The 27,536-nt window shown below is 29.2% G+C and overlaps 1 protein-coding gene across 31 annotated transcripts in view; it reads left to right on the top strand.

Annotated features, from left to right (window-relative positions):
* The window catches only part of trol (terribly reduced optic lobes), a 387,741-nt gene that overhangs the window by 315,694 nt on the left and 44,511 nt on the right, over positions 1 to 27,536 (top strand). For 16 of the 31 annotated variants that reach the window (XM_073973634.1, XM_073973638.1, XM_073973621.1 and 13 more), the window contains 8 exons: positions 4,043 to 4,282; positions 4,547 to 4,708; positions 6,591 to 6,662; positions 12,163 to 12,390; positions 13,000 to 13,386; positions 15,856 to 19,179; positions 24,089 to 24,253; positions 25,272 to 25,417. In XM_073973634.1, coding sequence (XP_073829735.1) covers positions 4,043 to 4,282; positions 4,547 to 4,708; positions 6,591 to 6,662; positions 12,163 to 12,390; positions 13,000 to 13,386; positions 15,856 to 19,179; positions 24,089 to 24,253; positions 25,272 to 25,417 — 4,724 coding nt within the window. The remainder of the gene's footprint in view (positions 1 to 4,042; positions 4,283 to 4,546; positions 4,709 to 6,590; positions 6,663 to 12,162; positions 12,391 to 12,999; positions 13,387 to 15,855; positions 19,180 to 24,088; positions 24,254 to 25,271; positions 25,418 to 27,536) is intronic. The other 15 variants (XM_073973632.1, XM_073973635.1, XM_073973626.1 and 12 more) reach the window with 2 other exon arrangements.

Genomic DNA, 27,536 nt, shown 5'->3' with positions numbered 1-27,536 from the left:
TTAAGAGATTTGCTCCAATGAATTTAACCCAAAGATTCATCAAAATTGTACAAATATTTTCTGAAGCTCATAACTTCTGCAAATACTTTTGAATCTTCATGCAGCAAATGGGTTATGGAAGCTTGGAAGATTAACTTCAAACCGGTGTGCAATACTCTCAGGTAAGATCAATAATTCCATAAAAATTCTAATGGGCGAATTCCAACTCAAAAAAACTGGGTTGCACGTGATGATTTCATTCATAGATGCACATTTTTCCACCTTGTTCAACATATTGATTCCACTTGTGAACTCGCGGTGTTGTTCTGAACGAAAAGTGAGAGCACTTTACAAATTTCTCACGCTACTTAAATATCTGCTAGTAATTTTAAGAGATATATGTTCGAATGAATTCAAGCCCACAGATTCATCAAATTTGTACAACTATTTTCTGGAGCCCACAACTTCTGCAAATAGCTTCGAATCTTTATTCAGCAACCTGATTATGAAAGCTAGGAATATAGCCTTTAATATGGTGTACAATTTCCTCCAAAAAAAACATATTCATTCTTTAAAAATTCAAATGAGCGAATTCCAACTCCAAAAAACCTAGGTTGCCACTGATTATTTTATTCATTAGGGCACATTTTGCAATCACATCCAACATACCGCGATTCCAGTTATGATTTTGCGCATTTTTTCTCTTCTCGGTGTTATTCTGAACGAAAAATCGAGCACGTTACAAATTCCTCACTCTACTCAAATATCTGTTAGACATTTTAAGAGATGTGCTTCAATGAATTAAAGCCCACATATTCATCAATTATTTACAACTATTTTCTGAAGCCCATAAATTCTGCAAATAACTTTGGATCTTTATTCAGCAACTAGATTACGAAAGCTAGAAAGATAACCTTTAAATAGGTGTACGATTTTCCCCAGAAAACGCATTACTTCTTTAAACATTCAAATGGCCGAATTCCAACTCAAAAAACCCAGGTTGCAACTGATGATTTTATTCATTTTATGATTTTTTCCAGTTATGATTTTTTCGTATTTTTTCTATTCGCGGTGTTATTCTGAACGAAAATGGCGAGCAGTTTACAAATTGCACGCTATTCAAATATCTTTTAGCCATTTTAAGAGATATGCTCCAATGAATTGAAGCCCACAAATTCATCTATTTTTTACCACTATTTTCTGAAGCCCACAACTTCTGCAAATAACTCTCAATCTTCATGCGGCAACTTGATTACGAAAGCTCGGAGCATAACTTTCAAAATGGTGTACAATATAACCAAGAAAACGCATGAATTCTTTAAAAATTCCCATGTCTCTTTAAAATAGTGTAAAATACTCCCAATTAAACGCATAAATTCCTTAAAAATTCTCATGTGTTAATTCTAACTCCAAAAATCATGGGTTGGACGTGATGAATTCATTCATTGGGGCGCATATTGCCCCCTTGTTCAACATACCTTGATTTTAGTCACCATTTTGCGTATCTTTTCTCTTCATGGTGTTATTCCGAGCGAAAATTGCTAGCACTTTACAAATTGCTCACGCTACTTAAATATCTGTTAGCTATTTTCAGAGATATGCTCCAATGAATTCAGGCCCACAGATTAATAAAATTTGTACCACCATTTTCTGGCGCCCAAAACTTCTGCAAATATCTTTCGATCTTAATGCGGCAAATTGATTATGAAAGCCTGGAAGATAAGTTTCAAAACAGTATACATTGTTCCTAGGAAAAACCCTCAATTCTCAAAAAAAACCTGGGTTGGAAGTGAAGATTTCATTTATTACGGAACATTTTGCCATCTTGTTCAACATATTGATTCCAGTTATAATTTTGAGCTTTTTCTCTTCGTGCTGTTATTCTGGAAGGAACGTGTGAGCACTTTATAAATTGCTCACACGACTCAAATATCTGTTAGCCATTTTAAGAGATATTCTCCAATGAATTCAGGCCACAGATTCATCAAATTTGTACAACTATTTTCTGGAGCCCATAACTTCTGCAAATACATTTCAGTTTGTATGCGGCAAATTGATTATGAAAGCTAGGAAGATAAGCTTTGAAATGGTATACATTATTGCTAAAAAAACGCATAAATTCATCAAAAATTCAAATGGGCGAATTCCAACTCAAAAAACCTGGGTTGGAAGTAACGATTTCATTCATTACGGAAAATTTTGGCATCTTGTTCAACATATTGATTCCAGTTATGATTTTGAGCATTTTTCTCTTCATGCTGTTATTCTGGAGGGAACGTGCGAGCACTTTAAAAATTGCTCACACGTCTCAAATATCTGTTAACCATTTTAAGAGATATGCTCCAATGAATTCAGGCCGCACACATTCATCAAATTTCTACAACTATTTTCTAAAGCCAATAACTTCTTCAAATACATTACAATTTGTATGCGGCAAATTGATTATGGAAGCTAGGAAGATAAGCTTCAAAATGGTGTTTAATATTTCCAAGTAAACGCATAAATTCCATAAAAACTTAAATGGGCGAATTCCAACTCCAAAAAACCTGGGTTACATGAACCTTCATTAGGGCACATTTTGCTGTCACGTTCAATATACTTGGATTTCAGTCGTGATTTTTGCCTATTTTTTTCTTCGCGTTGTTATTCTGTAAGAAAAATGCGAGCACTTTATAAATTGAACACTATACTCAAATATCTGTGACCCACACTAAAATATATGCTCCAATGAATTCAAGCCCACAGTTTCATCAAATTTGTATAACAATTGTCTAGAGTCTATAACTTCGGCAAATAAATTTAGATTTTTATGCGCCCACTTGATTATGAAAGCTAGGAAGATAAGCTTCAAAATTGTGTAAAATTTTCCACATAAAACGCATTAGTTCTTTAAAAATTCTCATGTGCCACTTCCAACTCCAAAAAATCTGGGTTGCATGTGATAATTACCTTCATTAGGGCACATTTTGCTATCACGTTCAATATACCTTGATTCCAGTCGTGATTTTGCTTGTTACTTAGTTATGGATACCTTGATGCAAGTTATATTGAAAGGGTTTCTTTGTTTTGAAAGCAGAATTTCAGTCCATAACGTAAAATATAGTCCATAAATATTATATGTGTCTGGTTGAATTCACAGAATTCATCAACTCCATTTAAATTTCTGGGCAATCAAGTTACCTCTTTCTCTGCTATTGGAGAGCAAGAAAGCTTGTATCTAGGGTATCGACAGGCATTTGCTACGTTTCCATTATTAATTATAATTTTCCATATTTGAAATGTTGATATTTCTAAAACCAATAAATGTTATTCAAAATCCATTTCCATTTATATTTCAATTTTTTCATAAGTATTTTTATATATCTCTATCTATAACTTTGATAACTTTCATTCTCTCTTAAGCACTATCAAAAGAACAAATTTCTTCATTGTACAATACACTTTCTTTCAATTTTTCTTTTTTCTATCCTTTCGAAAAAAAAAACTCACTATGCAAACCAAAATAACAAAAAACCAAAAATGTATGAAAATTTTCAATCTCTTTCTCATTCTCATGACAAACAAAAAAATGAAATGCTTTTTCATTTATTTATCATATATAATAAAAAAATAATCACCTTTAAAAAAAAACATTACCTAAAAAACGCCAGGCATTACCTGTAAGGACGATGAATTTTTCTGTTTCGATCATAAATATTGCATAAATGCGACTCAACACTGTGATGGATATTATGATTGTAAAGATTTTTCAGATGAACAAAATTGCATTGGTTAATATCCTTCTACTTTTTTCTACTTCACAATTAAGTAGTTTCCTTTTATATATAAATATATTTTTTTAGTTTTATTTTAAACATTTTTTATAAATTTTTGTTAAGATATTTATTTATTTATATTTTTTAAGTGTAAGGCATGCTTTTAGTGTTTAATGTCCAAGGCACTACTTTGTTCCACAAAAATATCCTCCTATCTCTGCCTTTGATCCTTAAATTTGGAAATATTAAATTTATTAGGAATTTATTGTTAATTGGTTATCCTTGTAACTTATTTTTTCTATAAACAGGTTGTGCTCCTGATCAATTCCGTTGCCGCAATGGTGATTGCATTCCCAGCTATTATCACTGCAATGGCCATCGTGAGTGTATGGATAACTCGGATGAAGAAGATTGTGCCGATCCAACTGTACCAGCCAGCCGCTGTTTGCCTTCCCAATATCGTTGCGATAATGGCCAGTGTATTTCCGCCTATGCCCGTTGCAATGGTTATGTTGATTGTGCCGATAGTTCGGATGAAAGATATTGTCGTAAGTAGATCTTAAAAAAAATTTCCTTAAGTTTTATTTTTATTAAAAATACCACAGACCTCACATTTTTCTCATCATTAAATTTTTTCTCATGATTTATTTTAATTTTTGAAAACATTTTTGTTTTTATTTCAAATTCATTTATTTTCATTTTTATTTCATACACATTTTCATCACCATGTATTTGTATGTATGTATGTGCTATTGTTTTATTTATATCAACAAAAAATTAAGGCTTTAATCTTGCCGATTTCTACATGAAAGGATCTCCGGGGCCATTTACAAGTCGTGCATGTGGTCCAAATATGTGGCGTTGTGAAAATGGCCCATGCATTGACACGGCATTGCGTTGTAATGGCAATGTTGATTGTCCTCTCGATTCGAGCGATGAATTAGATTGTCCCACCATGGACAATGAAATTGATAGTAAGTCTTTTTGATCGGATGATCAATTTTTAAATCCTGTGTGTGAATTTTCAAACACAACAGCACTGGGTATTTCGTTGGTGGCACCCCAAATAATTGGTGGAAAATATTTGAGATTCACCGCGTCATTTTGAATAAAGCACCGAATCTTAGACAAACTAACAATAACATTTTTACTCTATGTAAAACCCAAATATTGGCCACTTAAAAAAATATGGAAACTCAATCTTGTGTGTTAATTTTAAAAGTCAAAAGCAGTGGGAATTTCATTGGTAGCACCCCAAGTAATTCGTGGGGAAAAGTTGCAAATAACCCGAAAGCAATTGGGAAATTTTTTTCTCTTTCCACACAGCACCAAATTTTAGCAAAACTAACAACAATATTTTTAATCCAAGAATAACCCAGAACTTCCAAAAATTGGCCATTAAAAAATATGGAAATTTCTTAATCAATCCCTAAACTAATATTAACCGAATTAATTTAAAATTTTTTCACTTCACTATTTTATTATTAGCACCCGTTTCAATTAACTTCGTTAAAATATATTTATGTTTTAAACAAAATATTATTCTTAGGGTATTTCTTTGAATATTTCTTTTTTCCGCGGCATATTGAACTGAGTTATTTGAAATGAAAGGTGTAAAAATTCAAAACAACAGACATTGTTCAAATATATGCGGTCCATTTAAAAAAAAATAGGCTCCAATGAATTCCACCATACAATTTTGTTCAGCGTCAAATTTAACTGTGTTATTTTGAAAGAATAGTTTCAACTCTGGTCGAATAATTTATATTTCTTTGCATTAATTTTCTTCGGGCCATAACTTCTGCTAATATCTTTGAATCGAAAGCTAGGAAGACAACCTTTAAAATGGTGTACACTTTTCCCCAGAAAACGTATTAATTCTTTAAAAATTCAAATGGGCGAATTCCAACTCAAAAAATCCCAAGTTGCAACTGATGATTTTATTCATTAGGGAAAATTTTTCGATCACGTCCAACATACATTGATTCCAGTTCTGATTTTGTGAATTTTTCTCTTCGTGCTGTTATTCTGGAGGAATCGTGAGAGCACTTTATAAATTGCTCACACGACTCAAATATCTGTTAGCCATTTTAAGAGATATGCTCCAATGAATTCAGGCCCACAGATTCATAAAATTTGTACAACTATTTTCTGGAGCCCATAACTTCTGCAAATACATTTCAATGTGTATGCGGCAAATTGATTATGAAAGCTAGGAAGATAATCATCAAAATAATGTTTAATATTTCCTAGTAAACGCATCAATTCCTTAAAAATTTAAATGGCCGAATTCCAACTCCAAAAAACCTGGGTTGCATGTGATAATTTCCTTCATTAGGGCACATTTTGCTATCACGTTCAATATACCTTGATTCCAGTCGTGATTTTGCTTATTTTTTTTTTCTTCGCCTTGTTATTCTGGAGGAAAAAAAGCGGCATTTTGAAAGAATAGTTTCAACTCTGGTCGAATCACTTATATTTCTTTGCAATAATTTTCTTCGGGCCATAACTTCTGCTAAAAACACTTTGGCTATGGCAAATACTCTCCTTTTTCAAAGTTTTATACTGTGTGGTATGTGCTACTCTATAGTGAACGTGCCGCGCATACGCAATCCTAAAACTTTCGTTTCGGGAATATGTAAATTTGTTAGGGAATATGTAAAAATATTCAAAGATTTTTTTATGGTGCAGGATGTAAAATCTTCGAGTTGATCGCATTTCAAATTTTTTAATATTTTTTATGGTTGTATTGTTCACATTATTTTTTATTTGTTATTGTTTTTGTTTTTATACATAAAAAAATTAAAACTATTTGTTTTAAATTAACCACTAAATTGTTATTATTTATTTCAACAGCCGATACCCAACCCACACCTGCTCCTCAATTGAACTTGAAGACCTATCCCGATAATCAAATCATCAAAGAAAGTAAGTATTATTTTTATATATCTTTATATATTTTTAAATTTTTCAATTACTAGTTTTCTTAATTTCAATAATTAAAGAACATTATTCTATTATTTATTTAATTTTTTACTTATTATTATTTTATACGAAATATGAAAAGTATTTCTATAGAATTTCAAAAATTCTAAAAATAATTTTTAAAATTCGTAATATTGTTTTCAAAATTTATTATAATTTTTCTTTAAATTAATATAGTTAAATTTTTCGAAGTAATCTAATTTCTGAAATATTAGTTTGGAATTGAATTATTTTTTTTATAAAGTAATCCAACATTTGTAAAATATTATTTTGGAATTAAGCATTTAAGCAATAATACTATAAAAAACCAACTCAGCTTTTATAAGTTTTCAAATCGCTATATATATTTTTTAAATCATCCTAAACTTCTAAGTTTAGTTACTTATTTTTTTTACTTATTATTATTTTATACGAAATATAAAAAGTATTTCTATATAATTTCAAAAATTCTAAAAATAATTTTTAAAATTCGTAATATTGTTTTCAAAATTTATTATAATTTTTCTTTAAATTAATATAGTTAAATTTTTCGAAGTAATCTAAAAAATTTCTGAAATATTAGTTTGGAATTGAATTATTTTTTTATAAAGTAATCCAACATTTTTAAAATATTATTTTGGAATTAAGCATTTAGGCATTAATACTATTAAAAAACAACTCAGATTTTATAAGTTTTCAAATGGCTATATATTTTTTAAATCATCCTAAACTTCTAAAACATTCTTTTGAAACTTAATTTAAGTACAATAAAAGTTCAAACTCAACTCATAATTTGTTCATGATTTGTACAAAAATTATTTATTTTTAAAGCCTATACATACTATTTTAATAATTTGCTTTAGTTATAAAATATGCCAATAGAAAAAAAATATCTATACATATTCTCAGAAATTCTTAAATCTATTAAAAATAATGTTTAAAAATTTCATAATTTTGGAAAACAAAAAATTATTGAAAAAGTATTTTTATATTAAATTAAAGTTATTGATTTCTGAAGAAACTGTTAAAATTTTTAATAATTAAGCAAACTTACATTACTTTTTTCAAATTTAAATTTATTTTTGGAATTGATTAAAGAGTTTTGGAATTAAAAATAGCGCAAAGTATGACGAGAAGGTTCTTTTTTTAATATAAGATCCAAAATTTTAGAAAGATATTATTTTGCATTAGTATATATCTTTTCATTATAAGTAATAATTAAAAAACTAGTTTTCGGAAAATTTAGAATAGTTTGAAAAATTATATTATTTTATAAAATGCAAAAGTTTTAACAATATTATATTAATATTTTCAACTTAAATATTCCTTTAAATGTAATTAAAGAATTTGAAATATTTTTTTAAATTTTGAAAAAAAAAATTATTTTGGAATAAATTAAAAAAAAATCTCAAATACTATAAAAAAATTAAATTCAAAAAAATTAGAATACTTTGAAGAATTATTTTATTTTATAAAATGCAAAAGTTTTAACAATATTATATTAATATTTTTAACTTAAATATTCCTTGTAATGTAATTAAAGAAGTTGAAATATTTTTTTAAAATTTTTTAAAAAAACCTGATTTTGGAATAAATAAAAAAAATCTCAAATACTATAAATAAATTAAATTTATTCAAAAAAAAATATTTTTTTAATTAAAAATATGTTTGTGATTATTAAAAATTTAAAAAAAAAATATTTCCAAAAAAATCATTTTCAATATGTTGAAAGTCGTGTATTATTTTAAAATTTTTTTTCTTTTGATACTTTTTACATTAAAATTAAAATATTTTTTTAATAATTTATTTTATTTACAAAAAAAAATTAACAAAATATAATTTAGAACTAAAAAATATGATTCTTAATTACATTAAAAATTTGATTAAATTTTTGAAAAAAAATTATTTTGGAATAAATTAAAAAAAAATCTCAAATATTATAAAAAATTAAATTCATTCAGAGAAAATATTTTTTTAATATGAAATATTTTTTTTTTTTTAAATTTAAAAAAAAAATATTTTGGAATAAACTAAAAAAAATTCTCAAATACTATAAAAAAAATAAATCTATTTACAGAACATATTTTTTTAATTAAAAAACATTTTCGTAATTATTAAAAATTTAAAAAAAAATTAAAAATTTCCAAAAAATCATTTTCAATATGTTAAAAATTGTGTAAAATATTATTTTAATAATTTTTTTTCTTTTGATACATTTTACATTAAAATTAAAATATTTTTTAAATAATTTATTTTCTTTACAAAACACCAAAATTAACAAAATATAATTTAGAACTAAAAAAATATGTTTCTTAATTACATTAAAAAATGTGATTAAATTTTTGAAAAGAAGATGATTTAGGAATGAATTAAAAAAAATCTCAAATGCTCAAATTCAATTCTTCAAATATCAATTTTTTGTTTGAAAATTTTTATAAATTGAATTAACATTAATTTAAATTGTTATTTGTTATTTTTGAAAAGAAAATGAATTATTTTTATTTTGGGAAATAATATTTCATATATTTATTTATTTATTTATTTATTTATTTATTTATTTATTTATTTATTTATTTATTTATTTATTTATTTATTTATTTATTTATTTATTTATTTATTTATTTATTTATTTATTTATTTATTTATTTATTTATTTATTTATTTATTTATTTATTTATTTATTTATTTATTTATTTATTTATTTATTTATTTATTTATTTATTTATTTATTTATTTATTTATTTATTTATTTATTTATTTATTTATTTATTTATTTATTTATTTATTTATTTATTTATTTATTTATTTATTTATTTATTTATTTATTTATTAGTATTTATATTATTTTATAGTATTGGAATTAAACAAATTCGCAAATATTAAAGAAATGAAAACTCCTGTTTATAATTCAGAAAAAAAAACAATGATTTTTATAAAGAAAAATTATTACTAACAATTTATTTTTTTTAAGATTAAAAAAAATAGCATTGTATAAAATTCAATGTTTTAAACGCATATCATTTAAAAATTTGTTTGTTTTTGTTGCTTTTGTTTTGAAAAAAAATTCATAAATTAAAATATGATAGTGTTTTATTTTGGAAAATAACTTTATCTTTATTTTCTTGTTAATTTTGAAAAAATTAAAAAATAGAAAAAAGTTGTGTTTTAATTTTGAAAAAAAAAATCTGCAATTATTCAAAAAATTTACTCATTTTATAAAATTCAAAATGTATTATTCTAACATATGCTGTTTTTGCAATTTTTATATTTATGTATAAATATTATTATTATTATTATTATTATTATTATTATTATTATTATTATTATTATTATTATTATTATTATTAATATTATTATTATTATTATTATTATTATTATTATTATTATTATTATCATTATTATTATTATTATTATTATTATTATTATTATTATTATTATTATTATTATTATTATTATTATTATTATTATTATTATTATTATTATTATTATTATTATTATTATTATTATTATTATTATTATTATTATTATTATTATTATTATTATTATTATTATTATTATTATTATTATTATTATTATTATTATTATTATTATTATTATTATTATTATTATTATTATTATTATTATTATTATTATTATTATTATTATTATTATTATTATTATTATTATTATTATTATTATTATTATTATTATTATTATTATTATTATTATTATTATTATTATTATTATTATTATTATTATTATTATTATTATTATTATTATTATTATTATTATTATTATTATTATTATTATTATTATTATTATTATTATTATTATTATTATTATTATTATTATTATTATTATTATTATTATTATTATTATTATTATTATTATTATTATTATTATTATTATTATTATTATTATTATTATTATTATTATTATTATTATTATTATTATTATTATTATTATTATTATTATTATTATTATGAAAATTCATTGTTTATTCAAGCAACATATTTTTGATGATTTTAGCAACAATTTTATAAAACTAAACATTTACAAAAATTGTATTCCAAAATAAAAATTGTTTAACTGAAACTATTAAAATATATACATATTATTTTGAAACTAAAAAAAATATTCTTCGAAATTACATTAAAAAATTTTTGTTTTTTTCATCTTTAAAAATTTGAATTCCAAAATAATATTTTTCTAATTATAAAAAATTCAACTAATGGTTTATAATTAAAAAAGTACCTATTTTCTATAATAGTAATTTATTATTTTATGCGATTTTTATACGAAATATTTAAAAATTATTAGCCAAACTAAATCCAACAAAAAAAACTTATTATTCCAAAATAATATTTTAAAAAATGCAAATTAATTTTTTAACTATAAAACAAATAAAAAAATGTTATTGCCGCTATTATTGTTTATACGAATTATCAATAATTTCCAAAATTCTAAAAATAATTTTTAAAATTATTAATATTTTTTTAAGAATTATTAAGTATTATTTTTAGTGACTAAAAAATTCGATTTTTAATTTTATATTAATTATACCCTACTCCACAATGTGAGAAGGGTATTATAAGTTTGTTTTTTTTATATATAAAAAATGATTTTGACACAAAAATCTTTTAATTAATATTAATTATTTTAATATCATAGTCCATTTTTATTAAAAAGTAAAAAAATTCCTTATACCTTTTCCCATTCTCTTTATAAAAAAAAAAAAACAATATTTAAAACATTCTACCGCTTGCCTTAAACGAACTGTGCTTAAATTTATAAAATCTTAAATATAAATCAGGATATATCAGGGAGGGTAAGTTGTGATGGTTATATGGCACATTAAATACAGATATATCTTTTTATACACCACAAGTGAAATGTACTGTACAAAAAAACTGCACTGCGATCGTCAATGATATAATCCAAAAAATATATTTATATTTATATATTACTCTGTAAATATATAAGTAATATTTATTATTTATTTATATTTAAAAAATATAATAAAAAAGGCTTTACGACTCAACTGAAGATCTGAGGATGCATGATGGTGCATCAGAAGATCTTAGGCTGGAACAGAATGCCTTATAATGTCTCAGAAGCCCTTAACACACGTCTGTTAACATTAGGATGTCTTCTGTATAGCATCAAACGATATCACTATGGCTCTGCACACATAAAAAAACAACGCCATAGGGTACCTCTGAACTATATAGGAATAACTTAAGATGCTTCAGTATATGATCAAAAAGCCTATGTATATTAAAAACATATGTAAATATTTATCAATATTTTTTTATAAAAAAAATATATTTATAAGAAACTATAAAAACAACCACTTATATGTATGTAAATACACTCAAATTAAAAGTATATAAAAAAATATTTATTGCCTGGTATGATTTTGAGAAAATTTCGAATTTTTTATTTCCCGAAAAATGTTAATATTTTTTCTTAATCCCCTTTACAGGACGTGAAGTCATTTTCCGTTGTCGTGATGAAGGTATGTTGCGTGCCAAGGTTAGATGGACCCGTCCCGGTGGTCGTCCCTTGCCCGTGGGTGCCGTTGACAAAGATGGCCGTTTGGAAATTCCCAATATTCGTGTTGAAGATGGTGGCACTTACATTTGTGAAGCTGTTGGTTATCCTCGCCATGTTTCCGGACAACAAGTTTCTGTACAATTGACTGTTGAAAAATGTAAGTATTGAAATGCCACAATAAAAAATTGGGAAATTATTTTTTTAAAAATATTATCTCTGGGAGGGTATTCTGAAATTCTTTGTATATTTTTTTCTTAAAATGGTTAACAAAATGTTTGTGAATACTATTGTTTTTGTGCATGCATGCAGCTTGGGGATCGAATAAATATTTTGTACCTTCGACAAAAATTAAATATGGCACAGTGCCTCACATAGACATGGAATTTTTTGGATTAGGTAATATACAGCAATAACAACAAAAAAACAACAACACATTTTTCCTCTAAATTCCCACCACCGCCACCAAACATAGCAAAACAATTCTTAGAATCCATGATCTTTGTAGTGTGAAATTTGTTGGTATGCAACTAAAATTATGTGAAATTTTCTTCTTCTCTACCTTTTTTCTCAACTTTTTTTATGGCTTTTCCTTTATGGGAAAATCAAACCAAACAATCAATTTTTCAATAATGCAAATTATGGTAAATACTTAGTTTCCCTTTTTTTCTAGTCTTAGTTTAGTTGCTCTCATCTCAGCCTCCTTCGTGGGTGTGGAAAAATAAATAATAACTGTGTTCTTTCTCTCTCCCTTTTCCCCATCCACTAGACAATCCACGTGATGATCGTTTACCCTCAGCTTGTTCAGCCACACAAGCTACTTGCATGAACGGTGAATGTATTGATAAGTCACAAATTTGTGATGGCATACCCCATTGTTCGGATGGTTCCGATGAGCACAGCTGTTCCCATGGCCGTAAATGTCAACCCAATCAATTTATGTGCCGCAACTCGAAGTGTGTCGACCGTGTCTGGCGTTGTGATGGTGAAAACGATTGCGGTGATAATTCCGATGAAGAAAGTTGTGATCCTGAGCCCAGTGGTGCCCCATGCCGTTATGATGAATTCCAATGTCGCAGCGGCCACTGTATTCCAAAATCCTTCCAGTGTGACGATACCAATGATTGTCGTGATGGCTCTGATGAAATTGGTTGCAGTAAGTATTACGATGGGAAAAAAATATTATTTATGAATCTTATATGGAGTCGGAAGTCGGAGTCGGGTCTTAGAAATTTACCATAGAACCACACCGGAGGACCTAAAGACATATCAGAATACCAAATCTTGCTTCAGTAGCATCTGCTTAGCATCAAAGAACTATCAGACGAGTTTGAAAATCTTCAAAAGAACTCATGAAGTTTTTTCCGCCTTAAGAAAGGATGTTAATAACGGAATAGGGACATTTTACTTTTTTTTATTGGGCATCAGGAGACCCCATGATGTTCAGGGTGCAGCAGCGGATGTCAGGATCCATAACAAGACCTACAATCTGCAGCAGTAGACCTCAGAAAGTTTATTTATAGCATCAAATAATAGTTTAATCCATCAGAACGCGTTTTAGGATACTGTTGCTCAAGATCAGAATATATTAAGACGATTCTGTAAAAAATCTGAAGACTTGATGATGCATCTGACGGCCTTAGACTGCTTTTGTTCACCATAGGAAGTTCTTAAATTCATACGTACAGCACCGCAAAACCTTGGGATGCACTCCAAAGTCGTTCGAATATTCCTGCCTAGCATAAGAAACTCTTAGGGAGGTTCATTACAGCATCAGAACACTTTCTGATGCTTTCGAATATCATCAGAAGTTCTTAGGATACATCGGAAGACTTCAGAATGCTTCCGTACATCATCAGAGCATCTCAGTATGAATCAGAAGACTTCAGAAGTGTCAGTATCATGAAGAACCGTATGAATTAATACCGAGCCCATTTGATGTTTTTGTATAGCATCAGATGATCTTCAGATCCAGCAAAAGACCTTAAAACCCAACAGGAGACTACCATATGCTTCCCTACAGCATCAGAATATAATAGGATGCAGCAGAGGGCTTTTGAATATTTCAGTACATCTACAAAAGGCGTAAGGATGGCTACAATGACCATCACAAACCTCTAAACAGTCTCAGAGTAGTTTATGATTCATCCGAAGATTTTAGGATCCATTAAATGACCTCCAAATCCTCCTATACGGCATCAAGAGACTTCCAGGTGCTTCTATATATTATGCGAAGATCTTATGATCCATCAGATTACCTCCATCTGCTTCTGTACATCATCAGAATAGCAGAGGTTTCCCTTAGGATGTATAAGATGCATCTTTGGATGCATAAGTATCGTAGCAGAAGAAATAAGGAAGCTTCAGAAGATCTTATGATGTTCAGGATGAAACAAATGATGTCAGGGTCCATAAAAAGATCTACAGTGTACCAGTAGCCCACCGGATGTTTATATATGGCATTACAAATGTTTGGATCTATCAGAATATGTTTCAGGATACTGTTGTACAAGATCAGAATATATTAAGACGATTCTGTAAAAATTCTGATGGTTTGAAGATGCATCAGATGGCCTTAGAAAGCTTTTTTAGACCATCAGAAGTGCTTACATTCATCTGTACAACACCGCAGACGGACGACTGAGACAAAAGTCGCCCGGATGTTCCTGCCTGGCATAATAAACCTTTAAGAAGTTTTTTTACGTTATCAGAAAACTTCCAGAGGTTTCTGACGAATTTCTGATGCTTTTGTAGGATACATCGGAGGACTTTAGAATGTTTCTGTACCTGATCAGAGCATCTCAGGATGAATCAGAAGACTTTGGAAGTTTCAGTATATCACGAAGAATCGCGTGAATTCATACCAAGTCCTGGTGATGCTTCTATATAGCATCAGATGATCTTCAGATCCAGCAGAAAACCTTAGAATCCATCAGGAGACCACCACATGCTTTTCTCCAGCATCAGAAGGCTTTACAATGTTTCAGAACATCTTCAAAATACATAAGGATGCATATAATGTCCATAATAAACCTCTGAACAGTCTCAGAGCCTTTTAAGATTCATCCGAAGATTTTAGGATCCATCAAATGACCTCCAAATTCTCTTACACAGCATTAAAAGACTTCCAGATGCGTCTATACATTATGCAAAGATCTTATGATCAATCAGAAGACCTCCAGCTGCTTCTGTACATCATCAGAAGAGCAGAGGATGCATCAGAAGACTTTAGAATGTGTCAGTATAGCTTCAAAAGGCGTCCATAATAAACCTCTTAACAGTCCCAGAGCCGTCTAAGATTCATCCGAATATTTTAGAATCCATCAAATGACCTCCAAATCCAACTATACAGCATCAAATGATTTCCAGATGCTTCTATACATTATCCGAAGATCTTATGATCCATCAGGGGACCTGCAGCTGTTTCTGTACATCATGAGAAGAGCAAAGGATGTATAGGAAGGCTTTAAAATGACACACTTTTCTAAAAAGCTTCTCCAAAAACCTTTGAAAAATTAGGAAACTAAATTGAGGCCTCTTCTGATTCCTTCACCTACCATGACTTCCATCGCCTCAAATTCTTTCCAAATTTTTTGAAATAACTAATTATTTTTTTTCTTTTCAGTGGCTCCCGACAAGATCCGTGACCCACCACCAACACAATTCCTCCGACCTGGCGATTCATTGAACTTGACCTGTGTTGGTGTTGGTACTCCCACTCCCGTTATTGTATGGCGTTTGAATTGGGGTCACGTTCCCGAGAAGTGTGTCTCGAAGAGTTACAGCGGTACCGGTACCCTCTATTGTCCCGATATGCAGTATGGCGATAGCGGCGCATACTCTTGTGAAATCATCAATTCCAAGGGTAGCAAATTTACCACCGACACTTTGGTTACCGTCGATAAACCTGGTCCATCTGGCATTTGCGGTTCCGGCACGTTCAATGATGATGCTCAACATCCCAGCGAATGTTTGAATTGCTTCTGTTTCGGTATTGCCAAAACCTGCAAGTCCAGCGATTTGTTCATTAATACCATTCAACCTCCAATTACCTCACACCGTGTTGTCAATGTTGAGCTGAGTCCCTACAGTAATATTGTCATTAATGAGGCTTCCACTGCGGGTATTATGAATTTGAGACATGGTGTACAGTTCCGTGCCACCGATGTTCTATATGGCAGCCGCAGCACACCCTACCTTGCCTTGCCCCAGGACTTTATGGGCAATCAATTGAAATCGTATGGCGGTTTCTTGAAATATGATGTGAGATATGATGGCACCGGCACCCCCACCCGTAACCCTGATGTTATTATCACCGGCAATGGTTTCACTTTGACCTATCGTTCTCGCTCTCCAGCTCAGCCCAGTTTTGTCAATCACATGGAAATTCCTTTCGTACCCGGTGGCTGGACTAAGCCTGATGGCCGTTTGGCAACACGCGAAGAAATTATGATGATCTTGTCCAATGTTGATAATGTTTTAGTGCGCCTGGGTTACATTGAGGCTACTGAGAGAGAGGTAGAGCTGACCAATATCATGATGACTTCTGCTGGACCCCATGATCAAGGTTTGGGACCTGCTACCTTGGTTGAAAAGTGTTCCTGCCCTGTTGGATACACTGGTGATTCTTGTGAGAAATGTGCCGCCGGTTATGTTCGCCAACCGGGTGGTGCCTGGTTGGGTCGTTGCGTTCCCTTCACACCTGAACCCTGCCCAGAAGGTACCTATGGTGATCCCAGACGTGGTATTCCCTGCCGTGAATGTCCTTGCCCACAGACCGGTGCAAATAACTTTGCCTCTGGTTGTGCCTTGGGCCCCGACAATGAAGTTACCTGCCGCTGCAATGAAGGTTACACTGGACGCCGTTGTGAAACTTGTGCTCCTGGCTATGATGGCAATCCCTTGGCTCCTGGTGGCCGTTGTTATCCCACACCCGATCATAATTGCAACGCCGAAGGCACCTTGTCCATTTTGGCCAACAAGACCTGCGCATGTAAACCTTTGGTCACTGGTGAACGTTGCGATACCTGCAAGCCCGGCTCCTATTATATGAACACCTACGCTTATACCGGCTGTAATGAATGCTTCTGCAGTGGTTTGCCTGTCAGTTGTGGCAGCAGCACCTGGGATCGTGAACAAATTACCTCAAACTTTGGTCGCTCCCGTGCCCCACATGGCTTTAGCCTGGTTAGAAATTACAATACCGAACCTTCACCAGTGGACTTCTCGGAAAGCGGTAACTCATTGACATTCAGTGAGCCAACAACCTCGGAACCTTTGTACTGGAGTTTGCCTCCCCAATTCTTGGGCAATCAAATCACGGCCTATGGTGGCAAATTAAGCTACAACCTGAGCTATAATCCAATGCCTGGTGGCCTTATGTCACGCAGTTCATCACCTGATGTGGTCATTAAGTCTGGTGAAGATTTGACCATCATCCATTATCGCAGAAGTAATGTCAATCCCAGTGAACCCAATTCCTATACCATTCCCATGATTGAGAATGCCTGGTATCGTACCGATGGCCAACAAGTAAACAGACAGCATTTGTTGATGGCCCTGTCTAAGATTGATGCCATTTACATTAAGGCCACTTACACCACCAGTACCAAGGATGGTGCCCTGACCTCCGTTACCATGGATGTTGCCTCGCCCAGCAGCACCAGTGGTGTTCCAGCCCTGGAAGTAGAAGAATGCCGTTGCCCACCTGGCTATGTTGGTACCTCTTGTGAACGTTGTGCTCCTGGCTATAAACGTAACGAAGAAGCTGGTTTGTATTTGGGCTTGTGTGAACCTTGCGAATGTAACGGCCATTCCACACAGTGCGATGCCGAGACTGGCGTCTGCTTGAATTGTGCCCACAATACCGAAGGTGACTTCTGTGATCGCTGTGCCTACGGCTATACTGGTGATGCCACAAATGGTAGTCCTTATGATTGCCAGCCAGACACAGTTTATCCCCCAGGACCAGTTACAACAGCAAGACCACCACCAGGCCCCACAAATGAGACCTGCTATGTGCCATGTAATCCAGCCGGTACCACTGATTGCTATCAAAATTACTGCTACTGTAAGCCCAATGTCCAAGGTACCCTCTGTGACCAATGCAGGGCTGGAACTTATGGCCTGTCACCCAGCAATCCCGATGGTTGTGAAGAATGTTTCTGTTCCGGCAAATCCACCACCTGCTCATCAGCTTCTCTCTATCGCCAACAAATTCCAGTCGATTTCCTTGCCAGTCCACCACTATTCACAGATGAAGAGGGTGAGATCGTAGATCGTGACAACATGAACTTTGATATTGAACGCAACGAATATACCTACTCCCATACCTCATACACCACGAAATACTGGAGCCTACGTGGTTCCGTTTTGGGTAACCAATTGTATTCCTATGGCGGTGTTTTAACCTACAAATTGGATGTTGATTCCTATGGTCATTATCAACCTGGCAACGATGTCGTTCTCATTGGCAATGGCATGAAGTTGATTTGGTCTCGTCCAGCCTCGGAACAAGATAACATCGAATACACAATACGCTTGCATGAAGATGAAAATTGGCAAACCATGCAACGTGGTGGCATGCAACGTGCCTCACGTACCGACTTCATGAATGTCCTCTCCAATTTGGAACACATTCTTATTCGTGCCACACCCAAAATACCCACCACACGTTCGTCGATTAGTGATGTAATTTTGGAATCTGCCTTAGAGACACCTCAACCAGGAGCTACCCAAGCTAATGATATTGAAATCTGTAACTGTCCACCAGAGTATTCGGGTTCGTCGTGTGAAAGTTGTGCTCCCTTGCATTATCGTCAATCGGATGGTAGCTGCAGACGTTGCCCTTGCCAAGATGATGCCACTCAAGCGTGCAGTTTAGATGAACGTGGTTATGTCAAATGTCAATGCAGACCTGGTTATGGCGGAGATCGTTGCCAGAACAGGGGTAAGTATGGAATGGAAATGTGGTGAAATGGTGTGCGAAGCACCTTGTATACACACCTCTTACATATCTTGAATTTCTTTTTGGCATGATTCATTACCATTTCCTTTTCTTTTTTTGAGAATGCCCTGATTTGAATTTTATTCATTTAAATAAAAAACAGAGAAATTAATTTGAGAGAGGAAGAGAGAGAGGGAAATATTTATTTTAAAAACGAAAAGAGGATTTTGGTTCAAAGTGGGCTGTGACTTTTTTCAGAACCCTAATGTTCGAAATTTCGAACTTTACAAAAAAGTAGACAAAAATTCGAAGATGGTTAAAATGAATGTAAAAATCCAAAAATAAATTTCAAATTATTGAGGGCATGTCAAATGTTACTATTAAAACTATTTTAGGGCAATTTTGGAATTTTTTTATGTTCGAAAATTCGAACATTGCTAAAAATTTGTGATTAATATCAAATTTCGTATTGCCAATTTAGTAAAACATTGGAATATACCAAATTTCGAAATATTTTCACTTTTAAGAAAAAAAAATTACAAAATTTTTCGTAATTTTTGTCATGTTCGAAAATTCGAAGACTGTCTAAATTAATGGAAATATGCAAATTTCGAGTTTAAATTATTTACAACATTTAATATTGAACATTTAAAATATTTTTACATATGTTCGAAATTTCGAACATTGCTGAAACTAAAAATTAACATCAAATTTCATAAATATTTGCAATATTAAAAATTTAATAATATTTTATATTAAATTTTAGGCCATTTTGGTCTTATTTTTTGTTTTGTTCGAAAATTCGAACATTGCCAAAAACTTGTGGTTAATATCAAATTTTGTTTTGCAAATTTCGTAAAACAGTGGAATATTAAAAATTTCGAAATATTTTAACATAAAGAAAACCATTTTAGCCAATTTCGAATAACTTTTGTCATGTTCGAAAATTCGAATATTTCAAGGAAATATGCAAAATTCAAGTTCAAATTATTTACAATATGTAATATTTGAACATAACCAATATTTTAATACAATTTTTGGCAATTTTTATTAATACTCGAAATTTCGAACATTTCAAATTTCGTAAAACTTTGGAGTATTGAAATTTTATAAAATTTGAACGTTAAGAAAAATTTCTAGACCATTTTGGATAATTTTTGCCACGTTCGAAAATTCGAAGATTGTCTAAATGAATGCAAAAATCCACATTTCAGGGTCAAATTAATTAAAACATGTACAACTTAATTACCAGAATTATTTTAGGCAATTTCTTGTAACTTTTTGTTAATGTCGAAATTTCGAATATTGCCAAACACTTGTTAATAATTTTGTAAAAACTTGAAATACTCCCAATTTCATAAAATTTTAATTTTAAGAAAATTTTCTTCAATTTTTTTTTAATTGTTGTCATGTTCGAAAATTCGAAGATGGTGTAAATGAAGTAAACTCAAAAAGAAAAAACTTAATTATTAATTAGTTATTAAAACTTAATTATTAGAATTACATTACGACAATATTTTTGTCCTTTTTTGTTATGTTCGAAATTTCGAACATTGCCAATAACTTGTGAGTAATATCAAAATTCGAGTTGAAAATTTCGTAAACTCTAACAATATTTAAATTTTTGTTACTTTAACTATTAAGAACATTTTTGAACTATTTCGGATCATTTTTGTCATGTTCGAAAATTCGAAGATTGTCTAAATTAATGGAAATGTCCAAATTTCAAGTTTAAATTATTTTCAAGAGATAATGTTTGAACATTAGAGTCATTTTTATAATTTTTTTGGTAAATTTTAGTTATATATGTTCGAAACTTCGAACCTTGCTTTAAACTAATGAATAATATAAAATTTCATAAAACTTTGTTTATTGAAAATTTAACAATATTTCATTTTGAACCACTTTTGGCCTTTTTTCAAAGATTCGAATATTAATAAAAATTTGGCAAATTTTTTTATTCCAAAATTCTTAAAATATTGGAATATAGAAATTTAGTTATATACATAAACGTTGGGATACAATTTGATATTTCCAAATTTCAAATTCAAATTATTGAAACATTCTAAATGTAATTATAAGAATTGTTTTAGGTAATTTTTGTATTTTTTTTTCTTTTGTCTTATGTTCGAAATTTCTAACATTGCCAAAATTTGTAATTTACAATATTTTTTGAAATATTTTTTGAAAATTTTTGTTTACCATGTTCGAAAATTCGAAGATGGCCTAATGAATGCAAAGATCCAAATTCCAGTTTGACATAAATAAGAGTAACTAATATAGAAAATATTTTGCCAATTTTCTCCCATTTTGTTATGTTCGAAATTTCGAACATCACCAAAAATTTGTGAATAGCATCAAATTTTGCATTGCAAATTTCTCAAAACATTGGAATTTTAAAAATTTCGTAATATTCTAATTTTAGATAAATTTTTTTTTAATTTTATAAAATTTTTTTCATGTTCGAAAAATCGAAGATGGTCTAAATGAATGCGAAAATTGAAATTTCAGTTTCAAATTATTCAATGCATGTTAAACTTCATTATTAGAATTGTTTAGGCTTTTTTTGTGATGTTCGAAATTTCGAACATGGTAAAAAACTTCTGAATAATATCGAATTTGGTATTGAAAATTTCGTAAAACATTGAAATAGGAAAATTTCATAATATTTTAACTTTAAGAAAAAATAATAGACAATTATGTATAATTTTTTGTCATGTTCGAAAATTCGAAGATGTTCTAAATCAATGCAAAAATACATATTTTAGTTTCGAATCATTTAAAGTAGGTAATAGATAAATAAAGGGATAATTTTAAGACATGTTTCCAAGTTTTTGCTATGTTCGAAAATTCGAACAATGCTAAAATTTATATCGAATTTGGTATTGAAAATTTCGTAAAACATTGAAATAGGAAAATTTCATAATATTTTAACTTTAAGAAAAAATAATAGACAATTATGTATAATTTTTTGCCATGTTCGAAAATTCGAAGATGTTCTAAATCAATGCAAAAATACATATTTTAGTTTCGAATCATTTAAAGTAGGTAATAGATAAATAAAGGGATAATTTTAAGACATGTTTCCAAGTGTTTGCTCTGTTCGAAAATTCGAACAATGCTAAAATTTATTAAATAATATCAAATTTCGTTTTGCAAATTTCGTAAAACTTTTAATCATTGGAAAATTCACTATATTAACCTTAGTAAAAATTTTTAGATAAATTTTAATAATTTTAGACAAATTCGAATAATTTTTGTGGTATTGAAAAATTCAGTTCAAAATTACTTGGAACGTGTTATATTTTAACAGTTAATATATTTTTAAAATATTTGAGGTAATTTTTATGTTCAAAAATTTAAACTTCCTGTTTCAGGTTTTAAGAAAAATTTCTAGAATCTTTTGGATAATATAGGGCAATATTCGAAATTTCGAAGATAGTCGTAATTAGTGGAATAATTCAAAATTTTTTAGAATTTAATATTTGATCTTTAAGAATCATTTTCACACAATTTTGGATAATTTTTGTCATGTACGAAAATTCGAACATTGTTAAATATTTCCTAAACTTTTTGAAATCCTTAAGAAAATTAAAAAATTTACGTCTTCGTTGTTATTGGAATTTTGAAAAACAAATTTAAGGCAGTTTTGCCCACTTTTTTGTTATGTTCGAACATTTTCGAACATTGCCAAAAACCTGCGAAAACACAATTTTTTTCAATAATGTTAATTTATTAATTGTCTGGAATTATTTTCAACTCAATTTCGAACATTTCTGTTATGTTCGAATTTTCGAAGTTGGACAAAAATTGGAAAAATTTAAAATTTCGTTAAGTTATTGGTTCTTTAAAATTTGGGAATTAATTTTAGTCAGGTTTAGATATATAAATTGAAACATTTACACTTAATTTCCGCATGACATATTCGGAAATTCGAAAATTGCCATAAATTTCCGAACATTTTTGGAAGCTTTGGCAAAATTTTGTATCGTTTTTATTACTAAAATTTTGAAAAACAAATTTAAGGCAGTTTTGCCCACTTTTTTGTTATGTTCGAAATTTCGAACATTGCCAAAAACCTGTGAAAACACAAAATTTCGTAAAAATGTTGATTATTTCGATGTTTGGAATTATTTTCAACTCATTTTCGAACCTTTCTTGTATGTTCGAATTTTCGAAGTTAGACAAAAATTGGAAAATATTTAAACTTTCGTTAAGTTATTGGTTATTTAAAATTTGGGAATCAATTTTAGTTAGGTTTAGATATATAAATTGAAAAATGTACACATAATTTCCGCATATTTTTTTTGTCATGTTTAAAAATTCGAACATTGAATAATATTTTCAAAACTTTTAGGAATCCTTAGAAAATTAAAAAAATTGAATCGTTTTCATTTTTGGAATTTTAAAAAACCAATTTGAGACAGTTTTACCTAGTTTTTTGTTATGTTCGAAATTTCGAACATTGCCAAACAACTGCGAAAACACAAAATTTCGTAAAAATTTTAATTTAATCAGTGTGTGGAATTATTTCTAATACATTTTAGAGCCTTTTTGCTATGTTCGAATTTTCGAAGTTTGAAAAAAAAATCGGAAAAATTTTAAAAATTTCGTAATTTTATTGATTATTTGACATTTGGAAATCACTTTTAGAAAAAATGCCACTTTGAACCAATTCTCTTACTTAACCTAGCAACACAAAATTATTTTACACTCCATTCCTTTTGTACACATGAATACATTTTCAAATCTATATCCACCCTACTACATACACCATCACCACAACAACAACTACTTTTATATATATTTTTAACTTAATTATTTGTACAACAACAACAAATATGCGTAACAATGATTTTTTCCACCAAATAAAAAAAAACAAAATATGAAATCGTTCATTCCATCTTGGCAGTCCCCGACACGTTAAAAAAATGTGACCTTGCCAGAGGATTCTGTTGTAGTGGCTTTCAATTTAATATTGAACTCAATCAGACCATCTCACCCAATGAGACTCTAATGATATTCAGAGGCAAACAGTACGTAGGAAATTTGACCAAATTGTTTTATGGCTGTAAAGGTTCGCAATATTTCCAATTATTCTTCTTAATCAAAAACCAAAAAAATATATTCTATTTAGATTAGTTTAGTTAGTTTAGCCAAATGTTTAACCTCTATGCAGTGGGTTTTTGTTTTTGTTTATCAAAAAACGGATTTCTGCTACAAATCTTGTTGTGTTTTATGTAAATTTGTAGTGAATATTTCTTAAAACCAAAAACAAATAGTATCAGTAATTTTTTGTATTATGGAGCATACTACCTTACAAACTAAAAAAAATACATACATACCTACATATGTCTATTGATCTCTTTTGTGGAAAGAAAATATCCTCTTGTTTTTGTGTCTGTCCTCTCAATCAAAAAATAAATAAAATAATTTACACATTAAAATTGAATATAAAAAAACTTGTAATATAAAACAATTTTTAGTTTTTGCGTTATAAACCTTTTGTGTTATTTTTTTAGAAAAAAATGTATTTTTTTTCTAATTATGTCTGTGTATAAATGACCAAAATATGGGTATTTTACAACAATACAACTCCTTAGTTTTAACCCAAGTTGAGCTCTGTGTTTTCTGTTTATTTTTTTAATATAATTTTTAGACAAAACGTACAACCCAACAAATAATTTTTAACCTTAAGTTGTAATTTTTTTTCTGTATAAAAAACGAACTACAATTTTGGTTGCAATGCCAAAATCTATCAAAAACTAACCTAACAGTCCTCGTTACCAACCAACAACTATATATACATACATACTCTTTATGTACAAAGACAACCGATGACATACATACAGCGCTAAGTAGTTTTTGTTGTAGTTAGAGAAACCAATGCCGAAGTGCCAACAAATTTACCCATCAACCAAAAAAAAAACAAACCTCTTCATTACAAAACCTCATCATTGTCACTAACCTTAGTATTTGTTTTGAAAACATATTATGTTTTGAAATATTTCAATATTTTCCTCAGCACTAATCTAAAATATTTTCTGTTTATTCTTGCAAAAAAATAAATAAATAAACAACAAAATTACCACTAGATGATGGTCCTGTAATACCAACACCCACACCTCCACCAGAATACACAACTCAAATCACTGTATCGATTGCCAAGCCGGATATTTCCATCATTCCCGTTGGAGGATCCATTACATTGTCTTGTACTGGTTATCTAGCCTATAATAGGGTAAGTATTATTATTTAAACAACAACAGCAACAATTTATTTATATACTAAGCAATATTTAAAATTTTTCATTTTGGTCCCGGTTGCGTATGATTGTTATTAATTTATTTATTGTTTCAGTAAATTCCAAATATCTCGGGAACTAAATAAGATAATTGCAAAATTGTTTCGCTAGTTTTAAGATAAGCCATTAGGGAAAAAATGAAAATTTTAGGAAGGGAATTTTGCTAAATATATTAAACACACATTTTCGGATTGCATTTTAAAGCATTTTAGTTTATTAGTAAGACCTTTTCAGACATCTCAATAACAGTAATAAACTTTCACAAACAATTTAGACCACATTTGCCAATTTAAGGCAATATTCCCTTTTGGCTCAGGGTGCGTATAATTATTTTTAATTTTGGGTTACTTTGAGAAAATGTCAATATCTCTGGAGCTGTTTAACATAATTTCAAAATTCTTGTAGCAATAGAAAGATAAACCCTCAAAAATTACAAAACAAAAATAACAACAATTTATTAAATAATATTAGGCAATATTTTAATTTTTTTCATTTTGGTCCCCGGTTGCGTATGATTGTTATTAATTTATTTATTGTTTCAGTAAATCCCAAATATCTCAGCAGCTAAATAAGATAATTTCAAAATTGTTTCGCCAGTTTTAAGATAAGCCATTAGGGAAAAAATGAAAATTTTTGGAAAGGAATTTTGCTTTCTCGAAATTGAAAAAAAAAATAATTGTTTTAAATTAAAAAAAAAATAATATTAAACCCACATTTTTGGATTGCATTTTAAATAATTTTAGTTTATTAGTAAGACCCTTTCAGATATCTCCATAATAGTAGTAAACTTTCAAAAACAATTTAGGCCACATTTGCCAATTTAAGCCAATATTCACTTTTGACTCAGGGTGCGTATAATTAATTTTAATAATGGGTTACTTTGATAAAATGTCAATATCTCTGTAACCATTTAACATAATTTCAAAACTCTTGTTGCAATAGAAAGATAAACCCTCAAAAATTACAAAACAAAAATAACAACAATTTATTAAATGATATTAGGCAATATTTTAATTTTTTTCATTTTGGTCCCCGGTTGCGTATGATTGTTATTAATTCATTTATTGTTTCAATAAATTCCAAATATCTCAGGAACTAAATAAGATAATTTCAAAATTGTTTCGCTAGTTTTAAGATAAGCCATTAGGGAAAAAATGAAAATTTTAGCAAGGGAATTTTGGTTTCTCGGAATTAAAAAAATAAAAATTTTTTTAAATTAAAAAAAATATTAAACACACATTTTTTGGATTGCATTTTAAAGCATTTTAGTTTATTAGTAAAACCCTTTCAGATATCTCTATAACAGTAATAAACTTTCACAAACAATTTAGGCCACATTTGCCAATTTAAGCCAATATTCACTTTCGGATCAGGGTGCGTATAATTATTTTTAATTATGGGTTACTTTGAGAAAATGTCAATATCTCTGGAACTGTTTAACTTAATTTCAAAATTCTTGTTGCAATCGAAAGATAATCCCTCAAAAATTACAAAACAAAAATAACAACAATTTATTAAATGATATTTGGCAATATTTTAATTTTTTTCATTTTGGTCCCCGGTTGCGTATGATTGTTATTAATTGATTAATTGTTTCAGTAAATTCCAAATATCTCAGGAACTAAATAAGATCAATTCAAAATTGTTTCGCCAGTTTTAAGATAAGCCATTAGGGAAAAAATGAAAATTTTAGCAAGGGAATTTTGCTTTCTCGAAATTGGAAAAAAAATAATTGTTTTAAATTAAAACAAAAATATTAAACACACATTTTTTGGTTTGCATTTTAAGTCATATTAGTTTATTAGTAAGACCCTTTCTGATATCTCTATAACAGTAATAAACTTTCTCAAACAATTAAGGCCACATTTGCCAATTTAAGCCAATATTCACTTTTGGCTTAGGGTGCGTATAATTATTTTTAATTTTGGGTTACTTTGAGAAAATGTCAATATCTCTGGAACTGTTTAACATAATTTCAAAATTCTTGTTGCAATCGAAAGATAACCCTTTAAAAATTACAAAACAAAAATAACAACAATTTATTAAATGATATTAG

This window comes from Musca autumnalis, unplaced genomic scaffold, assembly GCF_047663935.1.
Source record: "Musca autumnalis isolate F117 unplaced genomic scaffold, ASM4766393v1 scaffold_3, whole genome shotgun sequence".
In the NCBI taxonomy this organism is placed as follows: Eukaryota; Metazoa; Arthropoda; class Insecta; order Diptera; family Muscidae; genus Musca; species Musca autumnalis.
Note: the sequence above shows the minus strand (reverse complement) of the source record. Positions and strands in the feature narration are given on the sequence as shown.